The sequence below is a fragment of the Platalea leucorodia genome (assembly GCF_965183815.1).
Source record: "Platalea leucorodia genome assembly, chromosome: 2".
NCBI classification, from domain to species: domain Eukaryota; kingdom Metazoa; phylum Chordata; class Aves; order Pelecaniformes; family Threskiornithidae; genus Platalea; species Platalea leucorodia.
Window position 1 is genome coordinate 93,932,137 of NC_138824.1, and position 26,024 is coordinate 93,958,160.

Sequence of the window (26,024 nt, forward strand, 5' to 3'; positions counted from 1 at the left end):
AGATCAACAAAAAAGGTTACTTGAAGTAACCTGTTTTTCAGTGAGAATAGTTTTAGTTCATAACAATTACTGAAAATCTTGTCTTTTACTGTATCACTTAGAAATTTATTGCTTTGAAATAATGTGTTGGAGCCTGATGCAGGTGACTAAGTCCCATGCACGCTCACTTCTTTACTAGGAGAAGGAATCTAAATTAATTGTCTTTGTAATAGAAACTATTTGAAATAACCTTTTCTCTGATTGCTGCTTATCAGGTATGTTTTAGAGATTGAAAGTTAGACACTTCTTGCTCTGCTGAATAGTAGCTTAATGACAAGTTTTTCATTAATCGTTGAATACATTTCAGTTTTAGTGCATGTCAGTGTTAATGAGCAAATTGCTGGGACCACCAGTTTTCTATTCTGGTTATATAAATAATTTTCTCCTTCCTGAAAGACACCAGGCACAGAGAAGAAAGAAAATGATAAATGTGTGGGGATGTGTATAGATTGTAACTGCTGAATTAGGTCAGTGTTACAGTTTTGGGGGAGGTGTTTCTAGATGAGAAGGCGTTTTGATTGAAATTAAGGAATAGGGTAGAAGGTTAGATTCAAGTGTAGAATTTTTAGACTAGAATCACGTTATAACCCTTGTGATGAGTCAGTATTTATTAGGATTTTAAGAAGGCAGTTCCCAGAATCTTAGATGAAACAAATCTGTGATACCTTTCAACCTAAAATTTGTATTGCTGCAGTTAAGCTTTTTTTGCAGTACAGCACTTATGATGAAAAAGCACATTTTCTGTGAGATCCCGTTAAGATAGGAACGTCATTCTATAAATATTTTTTTTTTTCTTGGCATAGTCATATGATTTTTAGAAAGCTCTGTTATTACATGTTGAATAGACTAGTATCCTGGCATATGTTGTTACCACACTGCAAAGTAGATTTTTGTGGCATATGTCCTCAGTTGTGTATAACCAGAAAGCTTTAAAGAAAGGAAGAATAGGTCTGTGTCCCTAGATAGGGCTTAGGTAATGCTCATGAATAATAAATTGTATTTTGAGGTCTGCTACTGTCACCTGTCACCTCGCATTTGCTTTTTTCTGAGACTCTCTAAGTAGCTAATTTAGGAGACAGGCTGTATGTATTGGGGTATTTCAGTTACTTTTGAGGAGATGATGTTGAGAAACTCGGATGAAAGCTGTTCTAGAAGTCAACTGTATTAGAAAATGATGTATGTTCCTTGATCATTGTGTGCTAAAATGCCGTCCTTTGTATTTGCTCTTACATGTTATCCTGTAACAGAGCAATATGTACATACTTGCTTCTTATCTAGCACTTACCCAGGAGCCTATGTCTGATGTTTTTTTCCTGCCCTTTGAAAAGATGCTTGATTTCTTTCTTCCCCAAGCAAAATTAACCTGTTCTGCCACACAGGCACGGGGTTGCTGGCTGTGGAAGCTGAGGTGAGGCTCAGATCTGCAGCTGTGCTGAATGCTTGAGCCTGGAAGCAGAGGCCTCTCCCGGAGGGCAGTGCCGTGCCCGGCGTCCTCTGCGCAGTCTGCTGGTGCTCTGTTGGAATGCTGCTTGCAGCTGGTGGCGTCTTCGAAATGGGAGCATGCGGAGGCAAAAAAATGATAGTTGTCTTTTCCTGGTGTTACTAAAATTACAAGGAGTCAGGTGAAGCAAAAGCTTGACTTATAATTTAGTGGTGAATCAGAGTGACATAAGGAGATGGCAAAAGCATGGCAAATTGGAATTTGCTCAGTTGGCAATCAAAAGCAAATGTCAGCGGGATTCATTTGACCCAGTCTTCCTAGCCTCATACATTGCTTGATTATCAATGGACTAGCTAATTTGACATATAATAGGCGTCTGTCTCCATCTTGACACTGTATCAAAACATCCATTCAAAGCTTTGGGTAAAGGTGATAGATTTTTTTTAACATGGCTTAGTGTGCTGAATCCAAAATCAAATATAGTAGAAGTGAGATGTATATAAAAATTTAATATAGAGTCTCCACTGGAATTCAGCCGGACACAGGTAGTTTAAATTGTTTCTGGTGGACTGTCCATATTCTCAAAACCAAGGTGTTGCTGCATCAGATTACATTTGTTTATAAATAATCAAATTAATTATAAATAGGTGTAAAGGCTATTCTTGAGCTGAGCCGAACTGCCTTGGTGAGTTTTAACTCTAAAAAATTGAAATTGAATAGTCTGAATTAAAGAGGTGATGAGAATTCGAAATTCCGTGGTTAATCAGTTCTAGAAAGATGAAAGCAGTAGTGTGTTCTCTGTGGGCATGCAGTTTGGTATTTTCTCTAAAACATAAATGGTTAAATCAGTGGCTGAAAACAGGACTGGTAAATTACTCTGTTCTAGTACTGTTTAAAATGCATAAACTGGATGATGATTTGTGCTTACAAAAACATGTTTGTATACTCTGTAATTAGAAGGAAAATACCTGAACAAGGATATCCTTGCAGTTTAGAATGTGCAGATACTACAAGAAGCAATTGGACCATTTATTGGAGATGGGGGTTTTTTAGTTAGCTGCAGCATAACTTGGAAGTTGCTTTTGTATCTCTGAGGACACCACACAGATGGGGGGGAGACTTGATGAACTCACTTAAGAAGTTGGCCTTGTCTTATGCACATGGCTAAGCTAAGTGAACCTTCTCTGGAGGCCTGGAAACACACTTTCCTGGGAATGCAATTTAAGTAATATACATAGAGTACCCTGATTAGAGTCTTAAGCAAACCGTCTCTAAATAAGAGGAAGAAAAAGATATGTTAGTCCTTTATGTAAATGTTCTGTATTTACTAGTGCCTACAAAATTCTGTAATTTTTGTTACACAGATTTTGTTTCACTCTGAATTTACAAGATTTTTGAATAAGTTGGTTATTTCAGTAGTAGTTTTCTTGTACCTACTAGTTAAATTATGTCACTCGCCTTGAGCAGAAAGGAATTTACAAGAATGCTTTGCCCAGACCCTTCAGTGAAGCACAGAGGCAAAATCTGAGGGTAGATCCACACTAGTGTAAGTCAGTCTAACAGGAGAGCTGCAGTTTTGTCCTGGCTCCCTGGCTGGCATTAGGATGAGTACTCTCTGGCCTTGAGGTACGCTACTTCAGGTAATTAAAGAAACTGAAAAATAATCAGTCTTTGTAAAGTGGGGGGGGCAGTGTTGTTGTTGTTTCCTTTAGTACTCTGAAGTGACTCACTTCATGATAGTTCAGCCAGAGGCATTAGAATAAGAAAGAGATGAGATTGAAGCAGCTTGCACTTGATGTAAGTTATTGTGGAACCACAGCTGACAGTGGTCACTTCTTTCTGCAGTTTAAGCCAAGCTAGACCGGGATTGCTGCTGAAAGGAGCTGTTTAACCCTTTTTTCCTGCTTCTTAGCTACCTCACTCAGTGTGCCAGCACAAGTTTTTGTGTGGTGGTATTGTTTGCCAGACTTGTTAAGGAAGAGTGGTGGTGATTAAGGAAGGTTTATTGTGGTGGTAGTTGGTTTAGGGCTTTTGAAAAGCACAGTGTATGTTGGCAGAAGTTTGATTTCATTGGTTTATGCAAGTACCTAGAAGCCTCAATCAGGTAGTGCAGGGAAACTGACTGCATTGAACTGCAGTAGACTGCAGTGTGTGTGTGTGTAGATGTGTGCGTGTGTATATATATATATATATGCGTGTGTGTGTGTGTGTGTATATATATGGCAGGAAACTTAGTCTTGCTAATACTTTCTACCTAGTGATCTTTCTAAACATCAATAGAAAACAAATAAATACTCAGGAGGGCATTTAGAAAAGAGCACCAGTTAAAGTAAGTTAATTTTTAAAATTGCATTTAAAAAATTAGTTTCTTCCTAAAGAAAATTTGAGTTGGTAATGTCTTTGTTCTGGACTTAGCAGGCTTACTAAGTCCTATGAATATGAATTCTGAAGGGTGGGGATAGGGTACCATTGACTGTATTCAAAGAATATAGCTTTGTTCAAAAGTGAACATTATTTTAATGACAATATTAGAGATCTCTAAATTTGTTGGTGCTGTTGATATTGAAGCCTGGGCAGGGGAGGAATAGTGTATTAAATCAAAATTTCTATTGTATATGTAACGGCTTGCAAATTTGCACAGTTTAGGAAAGGATTTAAAATCTTGGAGAAAGATAACAGCATTGAAAATTAATTTGAGATGTCATAATAAAACACTTACAAATATGCATAGTGTTGCAGCAGAAATTTCACTCTAACTTGTTAACTTGAAGCTTTTGCTGATTGAATAGGGAACTTAGCACTGCCAAATGAATCTTGCTGAAAGCTCATACAATTCTTTCTACCACCCTACTTGGCTTTTGAACTTTCTGAGTACTGTTGTTGATTTACGTGGTGCTTGGAAGTCTGAGTTGCTCTGGAAAATTACATTTCGTCTTCCGTGGTTATACGGTGCCCTGTGGTATAGAGTGGAATTGCTGTTATAATTTAGTGCAACTTTTTATTTCTGTGTTTGACACAATGAAGTTGAAATACATAGTGATTATTGAACTGTTGGTATATCATTATTACAAGATCAACCAGTAAATCTGATGTCAGAATTTTTTTTCATATAATCCACTGAAATACTTGGTGGGGATGTGATGGGCTTTGTAATAGGCCTGAAAGGCCAGTGGACCCAGGCTTTCATAGACACGTGCTGGAAGAAGGGAATACAGGTCCAGTGCCCTGGGTAAATACTGATGCTAATAGAAGAAGTTTGGCTGCAGGGTCTCTATCAGTCTTAGGCTGCGGTAGAATCAATTGCTAACTCCTTCTCAGACATCTGCAGTTAGCGTCAGGAGAAGCGTATTGGAAAAGATGGCAAATTTGGCTGTTCATGCTCTTAACCAGATCCTTGATCAGCACCTTGGGTTCAAATTGAAAATCTACTTCAGCAATTCAAGCACAACAGAGTCGGAGTAAACAGCTGCATTTTGGATGTGTGTCAGTTTCTCAGTGGTGTAGAGGTAATTATCAGTGTAATTTTTACTTAGAACATTAAAATCATGTTAAATATTTCAAATGTTACCTTCTTCTGATGTCAGTTGTACTCAATAAAAAGAAATACTAAGTCTAAAATAAAAGATTCTTTATAGCAGTGTATTTGGTTTTGCAGTGTTCTTTTCCAAGTATGGATTGCTTTTATATGCATGTGTCAATACAGCATATTGTCTTTTTTTTTTTCCCCCAGGTTGTGCAATGGTCTCTGCAAGATGGCATGTTCTTGAGTTGGAGCTTTTTAAGGCAAGCATATGCTGGTACTTCAACTTTACTAAGTGGACTATAATTTCTTCTCTCACAACAACTACATAAGCAGACAAAATTGCAAAGATCTGCCCTGTGTCGAGTATGACAGCCACGACTCGTGGCTCTCCGGTAGGAGGGAATGATAGCCAGGGCCAGGCTCCTGATGGACAGTCCCAGCCTCCCCTCCAGCAGAATCAGGTATGATATTAACAATCAAGTTGTCTAAAAATAAAGGGGTTAGTTCTTTAGAAATAGTGTTTCTGCATTATTTGAATTTGTATGTTCCTAGAGATGTCTAGTTAAGTTAGATGTTTTTTTATGTGTGTCTGGAAGTACAAAAAGATTTTGAGGGATGAAGGCAGTGCTATTGACAAAGTAGATACAGTTAGGGAGCACTGCGTTGCAAACGATGCTCCCTTTTCAGGCAGTGGCATAGTTCTTTTAAGCATATATGTATTTTGGATAAGAAGCCTTCTTGGGATAATATCAGAAGGTTCCTCAGAACCACGTTGTAGACTTAACCTGCTACAGACAGGTAAAACTACTCTCCGAGTTCAGTTTATGCTCAGTTCTGCAAGAGCACTTTTTGGATAAAAGACCTTACAAGCGGTATCAGCTCTTCTAAGAGCAGCTTCAGCTAGGTCTCCATTCATTGTACTAGACTGCTTGAACAGTGTAGCATGTTTCTGTTGAACAGGTTATCCTGCTTTCAAAGGACAAGCAAAAACTTTCAAATACTACATCATAATGTGATAATTCTTTTTCGTTGGGGGAAAAATACCAGAAAAGATGCTTTTAAACAGTGTGGCCGAAGCCATTTAAAAGAAAAGCCACACTTCGTTATTTAATTCAGTATGAAGATGATATTTCTCTAATACCATAAGGTTTAATGGTTGTTACTTCCTGAGAATGAATTGTTCTTTGGAACATGTGTGGTGGGCTGACTCTGGCTGCCAGGTAAGCTCCCACCCCATCACTCACTCCCTCCACCTCAGTGGGATGGGGGAGAGAATTGGAAGGGAAAAGTAAGAAATTTATGGGTTGAGATAAAGACAGTTTAATAAGTGAAGGGGGGGGAACAAGTGATGCAAACACAGTCACTCACCACCAGCTGATGGATGCCCAGCTAGTCCCCAAGCAACAGCTACCTTAGAAAAAACCTCCCCTCTGTTTTATTGCTGAGCATGGCACTATATGGTATGGAGTATCTCTTTGGTTAGTTCAGGTCAGCTGTCCCAGCTGTGTCCCCTCCCAGCCTCTTGCCTACCCCCAGCCTACTTACTGCTGGGCGGCAAAGTGAGAAACACAAGACCTTGAATCTGTGCAAGCACTGTTCAGCAAGAAGCCAAAACACTGGTGTGTTATCAGTACAGTTTTGGTCACAAATCCAAAACCCAGCACCATGCAGGCTGCTGTGAAGAAAACTAACTCCATGCCAACCAGACACAGTACAACGTGTGAAAAAGATTCTTGAGGTTTTGGTCCTCCCTTGTCCTCCTAAATCTGGCTGTTCTATCTTGAATCTTTATTATTGCCGATTCATACTATTTCTATATACAAATAAGTATGCATCTACAACCAGGGGAGGTGCCCCGCTGGACCTGCTGTTTACAGACATAGAAGGCCTGGTGGGTGATGTGGTGGTCAGAGGCTGTCTTGGGCTCAGTGACCATGACATGATAGAGTTTTCGATTCTTGGAGAAGTAAGGAAGGGGGTCAGCAAAACCGCTACCCTGAACTTTAGAAGGGCAGACTTTGGATTGTTTAGGAGTCTGGTTAACAGAGTCCCTTGGGAGACAGTCCTGAAGGGCAAAGGAGTCCAGGAAGGCTGGACGTTATTCAAGAAGAAAGTATCAAAGGCACAGGAGCAGGCCGTCCCCATGTGCTGTAAGTCAAGCAGGCGGGGGAGAAGACTGGCCTGGCTGAACAAAGAGCTTTGGCTGGAACTCAGGAAAAAAAGGAGAGCTTACCGCCTTTGGAAGAAGGGGCAGGTGACTCAGGAGGATTACAAGGATGTTGTGAGGTTATGCAGGGAAAAGATTAGAAAGGCGAAGGCCCAGCTAGAACTTAAACTGGCCACTGCCATTAAAGATAACAAAAAATGTTCTTACAAATATATCAGTGACATGAAGGAGGGCCAAGGAGAATCTCCCTCCTTTGTTGGATGCGGAGGGAAACATTGCCATGAAGGATGAGGAGAAGGCTGAGGTACTTAATGCCTTCTTTGCCTCAGTCTTTAATAGTCAGACTGGTCATCCTCGAGGTTTTCAGGCCTCTGAGCTGGGAGATGGAGATAAGAAGCAGAATGAAGCCCCAGTCGTCGAAGAGGTGGCAGTCACTGACCTGCTCCTCCACCTGGATGCCCACAAGTCCATGGGGCCAGATGGGATCCACCGGAGGATACTGAGGGAGCTGGCAGAGGAGCTTGCCAAGCCACTCTCCATAATTTATCAGCAGTCGTGGTCAACCGGGGAGGTTCCAGGTGACTGGAAGTTAGCAAATGTGACACCCATCTACAAGAAGGGTTGGAAGGAGGATCCGGGGAACTACAGGCCTGTCAGCCTGACGTCAGTGCTGGGGAAGGTCATGGAGCAGATCATACTGAGTGCCATTACACAGCACATGTGGGACAACCAGGGGATCAGGCTTAGTCAGCATGGGTTTATGAAAGGGAGGTCCTGCTTCGCTAACCTGGTCTCCTTCTATGACAAAGTGACCCACTGAGTGGATGAGGGAAAGGCTGTGGATGTTGTCTACCTGGACTTTAGTAAGGCCTTTGACACTGTCTCCCACAGCATTCTTCTGGAGAAGCTGGCTGCTCACGGCTTGGATAAGTGCACTCTGCGCTGGGTTAAAAACTGGCTGGACAGCCGAGCCCAGAGAGTGGCGGGGAATGGAGTCAAATCCAGTTGGCTCCAGTTGGTCACGAGTGGTGTTCCCCAGGGCTCAATACTGGGGCCGGTCCTGCTCAACATCTTCATTGATGATATGGATGAGGGGATTGAGTGCACCCTCAGGAAGTTTGCAGATGACACCAAGTTGGCTGGAAGTGTCGATCTGCTGGAGGGTAGGAAGGCCCTGCAGAGGGATCTGGGCAGGCTGGATCGATGGGCCAGGGCCAACTGTATGAGATTCGACAAGGCCAAGTGCTGGGTCCTGCACTTGGGTCACAACAACCCCATGCAACGCTACAGGCTTGGGGAGGAGTGGCTGGAGAGCTGCCTGGTGGAAAAGGGGGTGTTGGTTGACAGCCACCTGAACATGAGCCAGCAGTGTGCTTGGGTGGCCAAGAGGGCCAATGGCATCCCGGCTTGTATCAGGAACAGCGTGGCCAGCAGGACCAGGGAGGTGATAGTGCCCCTGTACTCGGCACTGGTGAGGCCATGCCTCAAGTACTGTGTTTAGTTTTGGGCCCCTCACTACGAGAAGGACATCGAGGTGCTGGAGGGTGTCCAAAGAAGGGCAACGAAGCTGGTGAACGGTCTAGAGCACAAGTCTTATGAGGAGCGGCTGAGGGAGCTGGGGTTGTTTAGTCTGGAGAAGAGGAGGCTGAGGGGAGACCTTATTGCTCTCTACAACTACCTGAAAGGAGGTTGTAGCAAGGTGGGTTATAGGTGGTTGTCCTATAACACGCAATAGGACGAGAGGAAACGGACTCAAGCTGCACCAGGGGAAGTTTAGATTGGATATTAGGAAGAATTTCTTCACCAAAAGGGTAGTCAGGCACTGGAACAGGCTGCCCAGGGAAGTGGTTGAGTCCCCATCCCTGGAGGTATTTAAAAGACATGTAGATGTGGTGCTTAGGGACATGGTTTAGTGGTGGAGTTGGCAGTGCTAGGTTAACGGTTGGTCTTGATGATCTTAAGGGTCTTTTCCAACCTTAACGATTCTATGATTCTATGAAAATGCATTGTATTTTGCATGGCCTGTCAAAATGGGCTTGACTAATCATGTTCTTGGAGGTTAGTTAGTAGCCAGCTGTAGTAGTGTGTTACTCATTTTTAGCAAACTTTTTTAGAAAATGTTTTTCATGATTGTTTTCTTCTGTACTGTTGCTGAAGTTTGTCTTTCTACCTAAAATAGTCATCTTTTCTGCAGAAGATTTGTAAAAACTGGAGCATCCCTATAGTCTTTATTTTCATCTTCTAGACAGGTGGTCTGCTGAAAGTGGTAGTCTGTTACAAAAAGCCCCACTTTCCTCACTGGGAAAGCAGCTTCATTTTTAAACTGTTGAGATAGAAAACATGTAGCACATTTTATGCTCTAGTTTTTGTTAATAAATCTGAAATCAAATGATTTTATTATATTTTATGATGACAGGTACTTACTTCAAGTGATTCTTTGAAACACAGTGTGAAGGAAAAATGCCAACGTAAGTGGCACGTAAGTGCAGGCAGTATTTAAAGTATTTTGCATACCAATTTTAGACTTCTTCACCTGATTCTTCCAATGAGAACTCCCCAGCTACCCCGCCTGATGAGCAGGGCCAAGGAGATGCTCCACCCCAGCTTGAAGATGAGGAGCCTGCATTTCCACACACAGACCTGGCAAAGCTGGATGACATGATCAACAGGTATTTTCACACTTTTTTCAGAGGGTGTAGATTATTCGTGCAAATATCTTGATAGTGGAATTGGGATCCTTGCATCTTTGTTTCACTGGATTTCTTGAAATACTTTTTTAATTGGGTTAGAGTTGTAAAGAGAAAGAGGCTCAAATCAGAGTTTTGTTTTTTGTTTTTGTTTTTGAAGTGGAGTGCTCATCAGGACCTCTAAAAATTTATATTCTTACCCCATATTAGAAGCATTACAAAGGGGCAAGGATTCTTTATTTTTAAGAAGCACAATTGAAATACAGGGGGGTTTGTTTTGTTTTTGAATATAGGCCTCGATGGGTTGTTCCTGTATTGCCGAAAGGGGAATTAGAAGTTCTTCTAGAAGCTGCTATCGACCTAAGTAAAAAAGGTAAGCTGAAAAGACAATTAATGATTATTGGGCCAGTGCGTAAAGTCTTTTCTTGTGCTTTTGAATCCCTGGTGGAGGCTTAAAAACTCTTAATCATTTCTGTTACAACCCTGGTCCTGAAGATTGTGTCAGAGTGGTATGCAGAACCTTTGTAGATCAGAAATTTTGGAAAGCCATCAATGTAGTTAGAAATTAGGTGCCTTAGCATGAGTAGGGAAATCGAATAAGCTCACAGCAATAAAAATCTTGTCATTCCTGTCTTCTGTATTCACTTTGATATCAGTCCTAGTGGGTTTGGTCGTTATAGCAGATACTAAGAATACTAGGTTTTTTAAAAATAAGTTACTAATCTACCTTTCCAAGTGCCTTGCCATAAATTTTTGTTCAAATCTGGCACATACGTACTTTTGAGGATGTTAAAGTTATAATTTCAAACAGCATGACTTAGACTAATAATTCTACCATATTGCTTGCTGTGTCTGACCTGATTGGAAGTAGGAGGGTTCTGCATCAGGACTCTGTATGTGTTTGCTAAATTGTACTAGTCAGATTGGCAAGTTTGTCGTGTGTTCTGGAAAGTTCTGTTCTCCTGGAAAGCTGCTTTGGTCTCCTGTTGTGGTCAGTATTTGTTGCTCCAGTATTTGAGTAATGCCAGAAGTCAGATCAAAGTATTTTTCTAGGAGATCTACACTTACCAGCTAGTTGTGTTTTAAGTATAGTGATGTACAAAGTGCCTGTTCCCTACTTTTGCATAGCTGGGCCAGGATGACTTCATTTCCATGTTAATAAAGATTATTCTTATATATTCTTATATATTGTAAAGGCAGTTTTAAGAATAAAAAGCTGATTGTGCTCATGATATTCTGGGTTATCTAGATTGTTTTCTGCAAGTCTTTTTTGCTTTGGAGCACTCTGGAGAAACAAAAGTTAGGGTGCACCCTTGTGATCCGAAATAGGATAATGATGGGCTGCCAACACTGATTTATCAGCTGTAGTTGCACTTGGAATTGGCTTCTTTGCATGTAGCTAGGTCTGGCGGGAATCCTAAGGTGAGCGTAGAATTTTCAAGTGATTGCATCTGTTCAGGAGCAAAAGAAATGCCAGCTTACAGAATGAAAATGCAGCTATCTATGTGTCTGGGCTGTTGGAACAGTGCAGTAAAAAGAAATTCTCTGCTTGTGATTTGTGAGAGAGGAGATGTATGTACTACCAGCTGTTAAGTCATCTTTTAAAAACAACAAAACCAAAAAAACTGTCAATGCAATGAAGTAATAAGAGCAGAATGAGATTTTTGGCTACTTCTAACATCAGTGTACTTTTCCAAAGCATCAGACTTAGTTGAAAGTTCCCAAACAAAAAGTCTTCTCTTTTTCCTCTTGAAGTTGTGAAAAACATTCATATGCTTTATGCACTTTGATTTTTATGAAGTTGTTGATGTCCAATTCTGAAAAGGACTTCTGCATTGCTATTTAATTATTCTTCCTCTTGCCCTCTGGATGAATTCCTATGTGTGTACGCAAGGATTATTGGCTAAGGAGAAGACAAGGAAAGCTTTTAGAAGTAGTTGGTTGTTAACTATGTTATCTTCACAGTTACATCCGAGATTTTGTTTTTTCTTGCTACTTGAAGTTACTTGATGGCTAAGATGGTTCTTTTTTAAATAACTTTCAGTGCTCAAGGAATATGATAGGGTGCTCACTTGGTGTAACTGACACTGTTTGGGTAGCTCAAAACTTGGCGGACACTGTTTCAGAGCTGCGTATATATAGAGAAGTAATATAAATGATTCTGTTGTGTACATTTTTAATAGATCAAAAATGTGTTCCATTATCTCAGATCTAAAATTGCACACCTTGCTGCCTGTCCATGAGCATTTTTCTAAATCTGAGGATTTCTCTTTCAAAAGGGAAGAACTGAAAGGAGAAACTAAAAAATAACCAGCTGTTGAATTACATAAATTTTATATTGCAGTCTGTAACTCATTTAGATTGTGAAGCAACAAAACCTAAAAAGAGCCCACTAATTATTTTTTTTTTTTATCAAGCACCATTTCCTAGTGGTTAGGGTTCTTAAGTAGCTTTTATTCCTGACATTGCCGGTGGCCATTGGCATTGGCATTCTGGAGTGACTCTGGGGTAACTGCTGTCTTTGTGACCCTGTCTATAAAATAAGAGTGATATTTGCATCCTCTTTAAATGTTTTCAGGAACTGAAATCGAAAGGGACAGAACTGAACTGAAAGTATTCATAAGAATTAAATGTCATCATTACCACCTTCAAGTGCAAGGAGCAAATTCTGAGAGTAGTATGAATCCTGTCTAGACTGTGACTTGCATTATTCCTGGCAGATGCATTTATTTATGGAAGATTATCTTTTTATGTGTAGGCATCAATGTATTATTCTTCATTAAGCAAGCCATGAGACTCTAAAATCATAGTCTGGAGTTACTTGCTAATAGAAGAAAACCTATTTGAAAAATAGTGTTTAATAGCAAGACTGATGTTTATCTTCACAGTAATTCCGGAATACTTAAGAAGTGTTTTGAGTAATGAGATTTGCTCCAGAAATAAATGTCATGGTGAGTTAGATGCTATAAATTTAAAAGTAAAAAAAAAAAATAAAAAAGTTTGTTTTGGATTTTTGGGGTTTTTATAGGCTGGAATATTCTCCACTCTTTCTTTCAAAATCCCCTCAACAACTCTGCACTGCTCCACCTTTGTTGTGGATTTTATTGCTCCTAATGTTTACATTAAATTTTTAACATGCTGCCAGAACTTTCCAATGTGACACACACAAGCAAGATACAAGGCAACTTTTAGAATTTGTAGCTTATTTAAACAGAAATGAGATTTCACTGCACAACTTAAACCTTCAACCTTGATCCCGGCTCTTTGTTTTTGATGAATTACAAAGGCTTACAGAGTGAGAAAGAGTAGAGAGGCAGGTCCTAGAGCATAAAAAAAAAAAAAAAAAAAAAGTGTGTGTGTGTATGAGCACACGTGCAGCCAAAATCTAGGCAGCCCAATAATGGGATTTGTTTCCAGCATCCTCTCTAAAGACCATCTATCTCTAGGTGATCCATCTGCATTTCTGTGGGACCACTGAAGCTGTATCTTATGCATTTTCTTGAAATGTTTTATTTTTAGCCATCTATCTAAAGCAAGGACATCAGATTGTATTGTCATGTTCCAAAGTTCCTTAGCCAGGTATTTGGGTTAGAACCAATTCAGTGAAATGAACTACAGCAGGGCCAGTGCAGTGTCTTCGTGTAGAAGGAGTCTCATACTCTTGATGATTAGAAGTTATTGAAAGTCTGCGGGAATCTGTGAGTGCCAGGTGTAGCCACCGTGCCCATGGGCAAGTGTGGGTTTCCCAAGAGCTTATTAGCTCCAGGTCGTTGTCAGTTCTGCAGGGTCTGAGCCAGCCCTTACCAAGCTGCTGAAAGGGTTCTGTGCTGCACTTCTTGGGGCTCCCGGTCTGGGGGGGCTTCGCTAGCACAGGACCACACCAGTCTGTGGAGCCAGCTCAGCTCTGGGGTTGCAGCTACGAAGTTGTGTAATCCAAAGTCCTGGAGAAGAGGAGCTGGGTGATTTTGTTTGGGGCCTTGGTGCTCCAACCCTATGCTGTTGAATACCCCTGAGATGCATCAGAGTTTGTTCAGCCACAGTTGCATCTGGAGCAGCAAGTTGTGGACCCAGAGTATTTCTGCTCTTGTGGCAGGGTTAGTACACTCTGTGTGGTTTACCTGGCAAATTGACTGCTTTTAAGTGCAGGTGCAGAAATCAAACGGCCCTCTGTTCTTCCTGTAATCCCCTAATTGCAGCTCCTGTATACTGTATGTTTCACATGACCTTTTCCTTTCATACTCACTTTTTTCTCACTGCATAATCCATTTCTCCAACTTTTCTCTAAATCTGTAGCTCAGGGCTGTGTGCACTCACTTATCTTTTGCATTCTTCCTTAGCCTTCTCTGCGCTCAGAATTTGGACAACAGGGAGAAAAATGGCTGCTTACGGTCTTACCTAAGAGTTAGTAATATTTAATCTGATTCAAGCAGTAGATGCCAGGTGTCTAGTGTAATTGCTGTTTCTCTTCGCACTCTCTTTGGATTACTCTTGCTTCCTGTCCCAACCTGCTGTCTTCCAGGGCTCCTGTACCCTGCTTTTGACGATACTCCAGTCCTTGTAGACACCTAGCCTTAGTTCCTTCCGTAAGTGTCATCAGTTTAGGTGGTATGCAGCATTGTGGAAGAAGGTAGAAGGTGATTGTATATCCAGGAGTCATACAAGTATCTTCTAAGGTTGTACGTTTTCCCTCTCTTTCCAAGTTCCATGAAGTACAGAAAGGACAATGTATTTTGAAACATACTCTGTTTTGGTATTCCTGAACTTGGTTTGAAATGTCTTGCTGACTGAAGCTAGCCAGCCATCGTGTAGGGAGATGGTCCAAGAAGTACTTGAAAGTTTGAGAGATATTTCAGTGCAGTATACTGGTACTCTAAGGAGCATTAAAATCACTTGAGTGCCTGCTTTAAATTTGTATTCAAGAGTTAAATTCACTGTTACATTTGGGTTCAGAGAGGAACGTTTCCCCTAGGTCAAGTTGACCATGTTGGATACCTTCCCTGTTCTCTGTTTTGTATAAGGTGAAGTTGTCATCTTTACCTCCTCAAGTTAATTTAACAAAGTCCTTTGTTTACTGCAAATGCCTAAGTTTTAGGCAGTGTCCGTCTCTCTTCTCTTATCGTGTTGTCATTGCTATGGCCTGTGGCCTTTTGTTACTAGTCTTAGCATGTACTATATAGTGTAGGGATGTCAGTTATTCAGCCTGCAAGCTACATAGGAAGATAACGTGGAATTTTTTATACTTGGCCGCATAGAGTATGTCATGTACCTCTGGTAGTGACAAAAAGAGGGAACATGGGAGTAGTTTTCAAGGAGGTGACGGGCACTCCAAAGACTCCTGCTTTACTCAAGTTGCTTGAGAACTGCATGTGCCATAAGAGTATAGGCTAGCAAGCCCTGTTACAGGCGTTTGGAAAGCCTTTGTGGTATGTACGAACAAGCAGGGCGGATGTTCTGTGACCGCTTTTGAAAGGAACCTCTGTTGTACAGTTGTTTGTGACTATGAGGAACTTTAATTTGATAACCCAAATCAATCCTTCCCAAACCAGTGTAAGTTACTGTCAGGATATCTCATTAAGCAGGTGGGGGAGAGGGGTGATGTGGTGGTGGTGGCAGTAGTTTTTGTGAATCTGGACACTGTAGGCTTGTGGAATGTCAAGATTCCCTGATTGAAAATTAAACTTATTCTGTAAAGAAACTGTGCAGGCAGCTCACAGTTTTCTTTTAATAATGTGCCCGATGGCTTTCATTGTTTCCAGTGTGTATGGATGCATATTCAATATATTTTTCTGTTGACTTTTAGCCCTATTTAGATTTTCTAACTGAACTTTTGAAGGGGAAATAGATTTCTTGAAATACTGGGTTATAAATAACTCCAGAGTTTTAAAACAGCTAAAAGAAAAGTACGGAGCACTGTTCTTTAATTTTAAAATTGACATATGGTGGCTGCAAAAGTTTACGGCCATATTGGGGTCTAGGTGTGTTGGGTCCTGGCAGCAGAATTACAAGAAACTGTACTTCAAGTGAGGGTGAGAGACAGAAGGATTTATGTTTATTTTTGCAGGTTAATTGTGTCTGGGAAGCTATGCAGGTCTCACCCTTTCTCTTCACTCACTGAGTTTTACTGGTAGCAGCTAAATAAGAGAAGAACATAAATGCATGTATGCCAGAAGAATGGAAGATAAAGATTGTACTTCTTGTTATTTTTGCCACTATATCTTTGAGTGTTACAAGTGTGGGGAAAAAAACCTAACCCTATCACATGTTTTTAAAATAATTTTAAAATTGTCTAAAGGAGTGCAGTTTTTGAGGTGGCTTTACTAGAACATTAATCTGTTAGTTTTTCGTGCATTTGAGCTTATGTAAGTTTGTCTTCATCCAAGGCTTCTCTTTTTAAAACAATTCTGAAACTTTGAACACCAAACCTTTGACGTCCAAATCACTACTTTCAATATTTAAAAGTTTATGGAACAACTAATGAAATTGCATATCTAACAGTTTGCTTTTTTCTGTTCTATTTTAAAATAGGCCTTGATGTCAAAAGTGAAGCATGCCAGCGATTTTTTCGAGATGGGTTAACAATATCTTTCACAAAAATCCTTACAGATGAGGCAGTGAGCGGCTGGAAGTTTGAGATTCATGTGAGTTTTTAAAGCTGTGTTTCTGAAAAGCATAGTAATTTAAATGAGGAAGAAGACTGCCTTTTTTTTATGACTATGAGGAGACTGCACCTCCCTTTTTGAAACTCATCTCAACAGAGAACTGGGAGAACTCTTGTATACATAGCTCTTGGGCGGGGGGGGAAGTTATCCTTCTATCTCTGTTTCGTCTTATTGCCTCTGGTGTTTTTGGAAGGAAATAAAACATGAGAGATGATATGGGGAGGAACTGAACTTTGTATGCTCAGTAGTGCAGCTCTTGTTAGGCAGGCTGTCTTTGGTCAGATGTCTACAGACCTGCTTATTTATATGTGCATGCTAGGATATGGAAACTTGCTTTTTTAATAAAAGCTTTTAGCAACCTGCTAACTTCTGAATGTTTGTAGCAGCTGTTTGAATGTGAAAACTACCCGTTGGACAGCTAGTCACATGCCAAATTAGAAACTGTGAAGATCTTCATAAGCAAATTAAAATCTGTGAGAGAAATGGGTGAAAGAAAGAAAAGTTAATAGTTCAGTGGTGATTCATGAATGCCTCAAATAACCAAAAATGCTTGTGTCTTTTTTCTAAACTTAATTTTTAGCAGAAAAAAGATAGTTTAAAGTTTATTTAAAGTCTTCCTTGGAGAAGTACAGATTAAAATACAATGTTGTAAAACTTATGCAACTCTGCATGCTAGGTACAAATGGTTCAGAGTTTATAGTTCATCATACAGTCACCTGCCATATTCTTGGTGGTTGTTTTTTTCTTAATAGAGATGTATTATTAACAACACTCATCGCCTAGTGGAACTCTGTGTGGCCAAGCTGTCCCAAGATTGGTTTCCCCTTCTTGAACTTCTTGCCATGGCCTTAAATCCTCACTGCAAATTCCATCTATACAATGGTACTCGTCCCTCAGAAACAGTTCCTGCAGGAGTCCAGCTCGCTGAAGATGAACTTTATGCCCGTCCTCCTGACCCACGATCACCAAAGGTATGAGAGCATTTTCAGATGTGTATTTTTAATTTTATGCAGTGTTACCTGGCGGGGGGGGGGGAAACCCCTTCATTCTCTATATCACTAAGATGTTCTGCTGCTTTTGACTTTTACATTAAATCATGATCGGTTAAATCTAACTCTTTGAGTCTTTGGTCCATAATCAGACTGTGTCATGTGTTTCTGTGGTAAGCTGGCACAACTCTGTTGGAATGCCATTCCTACTGTGCTAATTGGCTTGCTTGTATTTGCCAGTTGATGGATTTACCTTCTCACTCAACGTGATTTTTTTTAGGTGACATATTTTGAGGAGGAGATTATGTGATAAAGTAGGAATTTTCTCTCCCTTTTCTTATAGTTCCCAATGATGGGTGAAATGTTTTTAATTGGACATGGGATGCTAGTGTCAGTGGGGGTTAGGGGTTTATTTTTTATTTTTTGTTTTGGTTTTTTTTGGGTGGTGTTTTTTTGTTGGTGGGTGGTGTTTGGTTTGTTTGGGTTTTTTTGAACTGTCAGTGTAGATCAGTAATCTGTTCTGGTTCTTGGGTCTGAATTTTTCAGAATTGTGCTCTAAATGGCATTGGTACAAGTTCAGGAGCTAACCAAATTATATTTTTCTTGCTTTCTTCCTTTTTTTTTTTTTTTTTTTTTAACTACAACTGCTAGCTATTGATATGTAAGAACCAAAGATAAATAACTTGGTGTCCTTGGACTTCCTTGCATTGCTGACTGTGTTTAGGAGAATGTTATTTTGCATTCTTACTGCTTTCATATGCAACGTTATCATGTGTAGGACCAGAAAAAAATACCAGAATCGTCATGCTTTCTGTAGTAACTTAGCAGCCAAAGATGAACCTGAACTGTAGATATATTTGATAAAATTATTTGAATAACTAACATACAGCATCTGTTTTTTGACATAAGGGGAAAGATCATGTTGCCTATTTCTAAGCATTTCCTTAAAACTGAATATTTAAACTGTATAGGCAAGTTCACTGTCAGTTCTATTACCTTCTAACAGTTTATTGTGTAAGGACTTTTTTAAAGCAAGTTTTGTTACTAACAGGTACTTGAAAGTGTTTCTAGATGGTAATTTGTAAATGTCAGAAAATAACTGTTTATTATATTGCAGGGTTGGCTAGTAGATCTTATCAACAAGTTTGGCACATTAAACGGATTTCAGATCTTGCATGATCGCTTCATGAGTGGATCAGCATTGAATGTTCAGATAATTGCAGCTCTCATCAAGTAAGTTTAAAAAATAATAATTTACATATTTTGAAAAGTTGCACTAAGTATTATGTTAGCGCAAAGCTTAGTCTTTTCTTGAAGCGCTTCCCTTCACTCTGTCTCTTAACTAATTGTGTTTACCTTCAGCATTTCATGTGCTTGTAAATAGACTTGAGTTTCTTGAATGAATTGCTTCTTACTATCCTAATATTACATGACTACTGATTACAGCACTTTGATCCCTTTTTTTCTTTCTTTTTAGGCCATTTGGACAATGTTACGAATTTCTAACATTACATACAGTGAAGAAATATTTCCTTCCAATTATAGAAATGGTTCCACAATTTTTAGAAAATTTAACAGATGATGAACTGAAAAAAGAAGCAAAGAATGAAGCCAAAAATGATGCTCTGTCAATGATAATCAAATCTCTAAAGAACTTAGCTTCAAGAGTTCCAGGACAAGAAGAAACTGTAAAAAACTTAGAAATATTTAGGTTAAAAATGATACTTAGGTAAGATGCTACTCCTAATACAATATACTACTTCTGACATTTTTTTTCACACTTCTTACATTTAATTTCTCTTACAGGTTGTTACAAATTTCTTCTTTCAATGGTAAAATGAATGCACTAAATGAAGTTAACAAAGTAATATCCAGTGTGTCATATTACACTCATCGGCATGGTAATCCTGAAGAGGAAGAATGGCTTACAGCTGAAAGAATGGCCGTAAGTTCTCCTCTTCACCGAAATTCATTGAATAGATTTTCTTCCTCGTTATTACTTTACTTGTAGAAGCAGCTATATATTATGGATCTTGCACACACTGGTAATTTTCATACCTAGTCTTATAAACAGTAGGTATTACATCATAGTAATAAGTCATTTTAATAGTAGTCTTTCTGTGCCAAATTGCTGTATTTGTTTCAAAGCTGCTGTTGAGAATTATTTTCAGTGCTACTTAAAACAGGCTTTAAAAAGGGATCCTTGAATATTATGGTTTTCCTATAGTGTTTAAAAAAAAAGAAAAAACAAACCTAGATAAAATCAGTGTGATTAATTTGAAACTTTAGTGCCACTCTACCTAAAAATTGAATGTTCATTTAAATAAGGATCTAGTCTGTTTTTTGTGCTTCAAGTAACTTTTTCTCATTAGAGTTCTAAGTGACTACTCTGCTTTTCACATTTCAGAAGCTGGATTTTTTGGTACAGAAAGTTCTGGATACCACATTTTTATTTTTTTAATTTATTTAATATTTACATACTTTGACTACTGCTTCACGCTGGAGTGCATATGTAGGGAACTATTAAAATGAGCATTTATAAAGTTAAAGTAAGGACAATTTTCTCTTCATCTTTGCGAAATTTAATTGTGGAAAGTGATTTTTGCACTGTTCTGTTCCATCTTGGTGACTGGTTACCTGGTGTGAGATTTATACTCTGCAAAGGGACTGCTGACAAAAAAAGAATGCAGTTTGACTTTTTAAAGCAATAGGAGGAAATACGTCTCTTTTTTACATATTCCTTACAGTTTGGCATCTCAGACAAGACCTCTGTTTTTAAATGAAAACTTCTAGATTTAAGTATTTCATGAGACTACCTTGAGTATTGTAAGTCTGTAATCAAGGACAGTGTTGGAAGGTATGATGCTGTGTACGTTTTTCTTTTTCAGTGCTCAAAGCACTAACTGCTTTGCTCCAGTTGGAACAAAAAATACACGACCCTAGTCTGACAGTGTCAATGACACCACTGAAAAAAATTGCATCTACTTAAATAAGGCTTGAATATTTGCCTCTAATTCAATTAGAAGCATTTAAAAAAACACTACAAGTGGCAGTACTTAAATAATCTAACCTTTTTATATTTCAGTCCTTGCTTACGTCCTCCTCATTTGATATGCTGTAGGCATACCAGTAAAGCTAGAAGTGTCTTAAACAATTTGGTTTTGATGTTTAATGATTGTGAATTGGAAGAGAAAAATTTTGTTCCTTGAATTAGAAGAGTTAACTGTTCTTCCCAATGGCTTTTTATGTTTGAAGTTGTTTGAACATTTTTATGCTTTGAGTTCGTGATTTTATATGCCCGAAAAAATATTTCCCCTTAAGATACCACAGTGACTAGCACATTGGATTATTTAAAATGCTGATTTTTTTTTTTTAAAGAGGAAATGAAAGTTAAATACCTTTGTCTTGTGCTGCATCTTTCTCACTTCTCCAATTAGAATATTGTATGTAAAGTCATTAATCTGTAACAGGTTGAAATTTTTCTTTTTCGCTTAAATATCAGTGACAGCACTTCAATAATTTGAGATGGCGCTACTTTCTTTTTATATTCAGGAATGGATCCAGCAGAATAATATATTATCAATTGTGTTGAGAGACAGTCTTCATCAACCTCAATATGTAGAGAAGTTAGAGAAAATTCTTCGTTTTGTCATCAAAGAGAAAGCCCTCACTTTGCAGGATCTTGACAACATTTGGGCTGCACAGGTAAAGAATTCAACTGCTTGTCTGCTACTGCGCAGGAGGGATCTTGTTCTGTGTCACATATTGAGAAGATGACAACTTGTGTTCCTTATGTTCAGTGTTAGACAAAACTAAAGAAAATTCTGAAATCAAATGGTATTCTTGTTTGGGGTCCTGGATCTCAAAATTGTCTTCTCAAATGTCTTCAGTAGAAGGGGCCGACTACACATGTATGTAAAGTCTAAAGGAACAGTTCAGAACGTGGTGCAAAGATTATCCTTCTTAAGTATTAAGGAACCCTTCATGTTGAGTGAAGTCTAGATTATGAAAGAACATGATACATTATGACATATTCTTAATGCATTTTAAAATACTGTATTGCTAATCTCTGAGTTCACCACAGTTGTATTTTTTTTTCCTGGGTGAAGTGCTATTAATAGGGCTTATAATAATGACTGTTGTAATTGTTGTTTAACAGCAAATTCTTTCCATTTTGTTGCAATGATTATTTTTGAAAAACTATAAATTTTGCAATATTGGCTTGTTTACTTAAATGATAGGCGAAGCTGGGCTTCCTAGCTGTGGGCTGCATGAGTTTAGCACACATAAAGGGCAGCTGAAGAGACAAAATCATTAATTATTGAGTAGACAGAAAATAAAAGGTCATTTTAGGATAGAAATAAGCATGAGTACGTATATGCTTGTTCCTAAGTAATTGATAGTGACACTCTTAATTGTACAAATAAGGCCTTAGGCCAGTCTTTCAAGTGTGGGAAGGCTAAATCCAGTTTCTAAGATAGAGGGCTTTACTGGTTTTGGCAGGGATAGAGTTAAATTTCTTCGTAGTAGCTTATATGGGGCTGTGTAGGTAAAGTAAAAGATTTACCTGCAAAACTCTTCATCTCAGCCCATGAGTTTTCTCACTTTTACCCTTCTGATTCTCTCCCCCATCCCACTGTGGGGTGGGGAGTGAGTGAGCGGCTGCGTGGTGCTTAGTTACCAGTTGGGATTATACCACAACAAGGGCTAATACAGGAATTGGGTATTGTGTCCCTAGTTTACATGTGTTCACGTTCTTCTGAAACTGTAACAGTTTGGCTTAAATGGATTTATCCAGGCGTCCCTGTTCTCTGGCATGCTATTTTCAGGTTATGTTTAAAGCACTTGGGACTACAGGTGGTGTAGTGGAGGGTTGACTTGAGATCTCTGGTGTTTGAACTAACTTCATAATCTCTAGACTCCAGTTCCAGCATGATGGTAACTGCACAGGGTGAAACTCAAGAAAGTCTTTATTATCTCGTTATCCCTAAGTCCTGTTTAGTAAATTACATCATGTAACACGGATTACTTGAATTAATGTCTGATCATACCATTAGTTTTCAGCTTGTGGTCTGTAGACCTTTCCAGATTCTCTTCGTAAGAAGTCTGTGGGGAAAAAAAAGACTTTGAGAAGTTAGTTTGCTGTTAGTAGGCTTCTATTAGATATATTAGAGCCTCACCTTTTATAAGGGGGGAAAAAAACCTGAAATTTGGAAAAAAAAAGTCTTCCAAGCAATTATATTACTCATAGTGCCTGGAAACGGGACATGTGGATAAGCTAGTTTAAGCCAAACTTCTTACCCTTCCAGAAAAGTGTGAACAAGTGGTGCAACCCTTAAAAGATAGGGATAGTCCACCCCAACAATTGGGGGAAGAAAAAAAAAAAATTTAGGAATAAATCTCCCATGGTCTCAAATACCTGGCTTTCAATTAGGTAGTTGCCACAGTGCATTTGCTGCAGTTTTGCCCTGGGGTTTTTTTTTTGTGTGTGTGAAAGTTGAATTCAGTATTATTCAGGTAGATGATGTCACTGTGGCTTTGGCCATGGAATTCGAATAGACTAGAAGGTAAGAATACCAAAATCTGCTAATACAGAATGATTTTTACCAACTTCACTACTCCCTGTGTTTAATAGTTTTTAGAAGTTCTTATTAAATGACTGCTTCTAAGAGCAGCTGGAGCATGAAATTCAGTAGCGAGGCGTTGATTTACTGTGTAGCTTTATATAACAGGCAGGCTATTTTAGCTCTGGCTCAGTGCAGCAATGGTGTGGTTTTGCTTTCAGGCTAGAGTCGTTATGTTGCTGCCTGGGTTTAGAGGGTGAGCATGCAAAAATTTACAGTTGACGGTATAGAAGTGCCCTGAGAATCTCGGTATACAACTAGAATAAAAACAAGTAGTTTATGAAAAGCAGTAAAATCATGCCGCTTTTGCCTTTAGAAAGCAACATAAGTTGTAAGTTTTATTGAAGTGTTTTCATGTTTTACAAAGTGAGTGCTCACAAAATAGGAGTATATTTGATTCAAGGAATAATGTTGGAAGTCTCTGAAGGCAAGCATTAAGTTGCAGCCTGTTGAGTTGCAGGGAAAGACCTAGCTGGACAAGAAATAAAATTGCAGAGATTAGTGTTGGAGTCTCATTACTTACATTCTGGAGCATTTAACTAGAACTTGACATGTGCTTCCCTGTTTCAGCACAGCAAGCTGACAGTTCACACACCAGGTTCCTTACCTCCTCCTCCTCTCTTGTACTGCTTCCCCAGCCTTTTCTGTCCTTAAGGGCTTCCTCACGGCTGTTAAAAACCTCCCAAGACAAGATTGTTATATGCCTTAGTCTTCTTGCCCTGCCCCCCCTCCAGCAACTGTGCATACTTCTCCTTTTATTTGTTATATTGTAGATGCTTGTTCTGCCCTGTATGCTCTCAGTTTTTCTTTCTATCCAGGAAATGGTCTGGTCAGAGAAAAAAATTGTACAATGTTTTGCAAAACCAGGTGGAATAAGTGGTTTAGTAATTCCCTCTCTCATAATCTGACCCATAACATGAAAACGAACGTTATTAGTTAAATTCACTTTTTTAAAAGAAAAATTTGTGTCACACTATAAAGAATTTATGGCACAGCATGTAACAAAGCTGTTAGTCTCTTTTTTTGTTTTTAAGTGCACTACTGATGCAAGCTTTTAGAAGGAAATGAATTTCAAAACTGCTCATGCATGCATTTTTAATACTGTACAAGATTAATTACATCAGAGTTTGTTTTCTAGGTATTTGTTTTGCATTTTATATTCTACACTTACAGGAAATTTTTCTACAGTAAATCAACTATTGTTTCAGATAGTCCAAAGTGTTGGTTTTGAGTGCGGGTTTAAAGTACGGGATGCATTTTCCAGCCAGGGCATGTAGGAAGGAAATTTTCTTCTTACCCAAAGTTAAAATTGAGCTAGCTGTTTTTTCCTTATTGTCTTCCTCCTTATATGTCAACATAGTGATATACACCAAACTCATTTAAAACAGCGGCTAGTATATAACTCAGCATCTTGCCATTAGTTGTTTGATTGTTAGACTTTGTAAGTTTATAAGCTGCTGGACTTTAAAATGTTGTCTGCCAACAAGTTGTTTGTAATAGAAAGCTCTAGTTGTTCATGAATCCACTAGCACAAAGGAAGTATTTCAACCTGAGAAACTATGTGGAAATACTAAAAATTGCTTTACAGCATAAAACACCTCGATGAAATTCATTGAGGAAGTGGATTTTAAGTCCTTTCTTAAACAAACAAACAAAACCCCACCCCCATTAAATGAAAATACTAACTTGTAAGTTAAAATACCCTTTTAGATTTTATTGTCTACTGTCCCAGCATGATTTCATTAAAAAAAAAATAAATAGTGTGACACTGCAGTATTTATATTCTAAATAAATATTTGTGTGCACACACACAAAGCACACTTAGGTACTTACACATACAAGGGAAATCTAAATACTGTGACTTCCCAGTGAAATAAGTATTCAGTTTGCCGCACTGCTCCCACACCATCAGCTTTTCTTGCTGGCCACCTCAAACAGTTTTGTAAAAATGATGTAGGATGTCTTGCTGCTTGACTTAACATGGATTGCTACAAACATTGGTGGATTCTTTTTGTCTTCTTGACAGGCAGGAAAACATGAAGCCATTGTAAAAAATGTACATGATCTCCTTGCAAAATTAGCTTGGGATTTCTCTCCGGAACAGCTTGATCACCTGTTTGATTGTTTTAAGGTAACTATGCATGTTTTGACTGTATTCAGGAAACGGGTTGTGAAGTTGGATACAGATTTGTTAGTCTTTCAATGCCTGCTTTCTACTTACAAGGCAACTGCCCGTATCTAAAGTGCTAAAAGACTTCTTAATATGTATAGCAACAGTCTCTAACATTTAATATTAGAAATGCTAGATTGTGCTACTCTTCAATGAGCATTCATCATGAGATTTTTGGTTTACTACCTGTCTAAAGCAAAGACTAGTTATGTTAGTTTAAGTGGCAGTTTTGTTCTCTAGTTTGAACGCTTTTGGATAATGCACATCTGTTGAGGCCTCTAGTATTAAAGTGACATTTAGCAATCCTAGGAATATTGAATTTTTCAAATGAAATAAGTTATTTATCTTAAATACCTTTTTGCATTTGTTCCAAATTATTAAGCATTGGTGGTTTAGTAAATAATGTTTTTCTCCTAGCATTAGCATAGGTTTCATCAAGTTTACTGGGCATTGCTACTTTCTTTGCTCCTCCTCTTTAAGTAGAGGAGATCAAGGACTTCCGTTCCCCACTCCCCCAGCTTCCTCTTTATCATGTAATAATTTTTTCTCTGGTTAACGTAGATATAGAAGGAAACAGTCTCAGGAAGATAATGTTGAATGTTTATAAACGTACAATGATTTGATTGAAATCGCAAAACAACTTGTTTCTGAAAGTTTGTTACTCACTGACTTTTTATGTATGCTAACACTAACATTTGTAGCTTCCAATAGTGGTGCTATCTGGC

The 26,024-nt window shown here is 38.8% G+C and overlaps 1 protein-coding gene across 5 annotated transcripts in view; it reads left to right on the forward strand.

The window, feature by feature from the left end:
- USP9X (ubiquitin specific peptidase 9 X-linked) overlaps window positions 1-26,024 on the forward strand; it is a 109,271-nt gene that overhangs the window by 21,253 nt on the left and 61,994 nt on the right. For 4 of the 5 annotated variants that reach the window (XR_014227484.1, XM_082304813.1, XM_082304814.1 and 1 more), the window contains exons 2-11: window positions 5,211-5,464; window positions 9,694-9,839; window positions 10,151-10,230; window positions 16,383-16,495; window positions 17,269-17,487; window positions 18,623-18,738; window positions 18,983-19,234; window positions 19,312-19,450; window positions 21,058-21,210; window positions 25,156-25,260. Coding sequence is in view for 4 of the 5 variants with exons in the window: in XM_082304813.1 (XP_082160939.1) it covers window positions 5,369-5,464; window positions 9,694-9,839; window positions 10,151-10,230; window positions 16,383-16,495; window positions 17,269-17,487; window positions 18,623-18,738; window positions 18,983-19,234; window positions 19,312-19,450; window positions 21,058-21,210; window positions 25,156-25,260 (1,419 nt within the window). In the remaining variant the exon portion in view is untranslated. Of the gene's footprint in view, window positions 1-5,210; window positions 5,465-5,963; window positions 6,224-9,693; window positions 9,840-10,150; window positions 10,231-16,382; window positions 16,496-17,268; window positions 17,488-18,622; window positions 18,739-18,982; window positions 19,235-19,311; window positions 19,451-21,057; window positions 21,211-25,155; window positions 25,261-26,024 lie in introns of those variants that run through there. The other variant, XM_082304815.1, reaches the window with a different exon arrangement.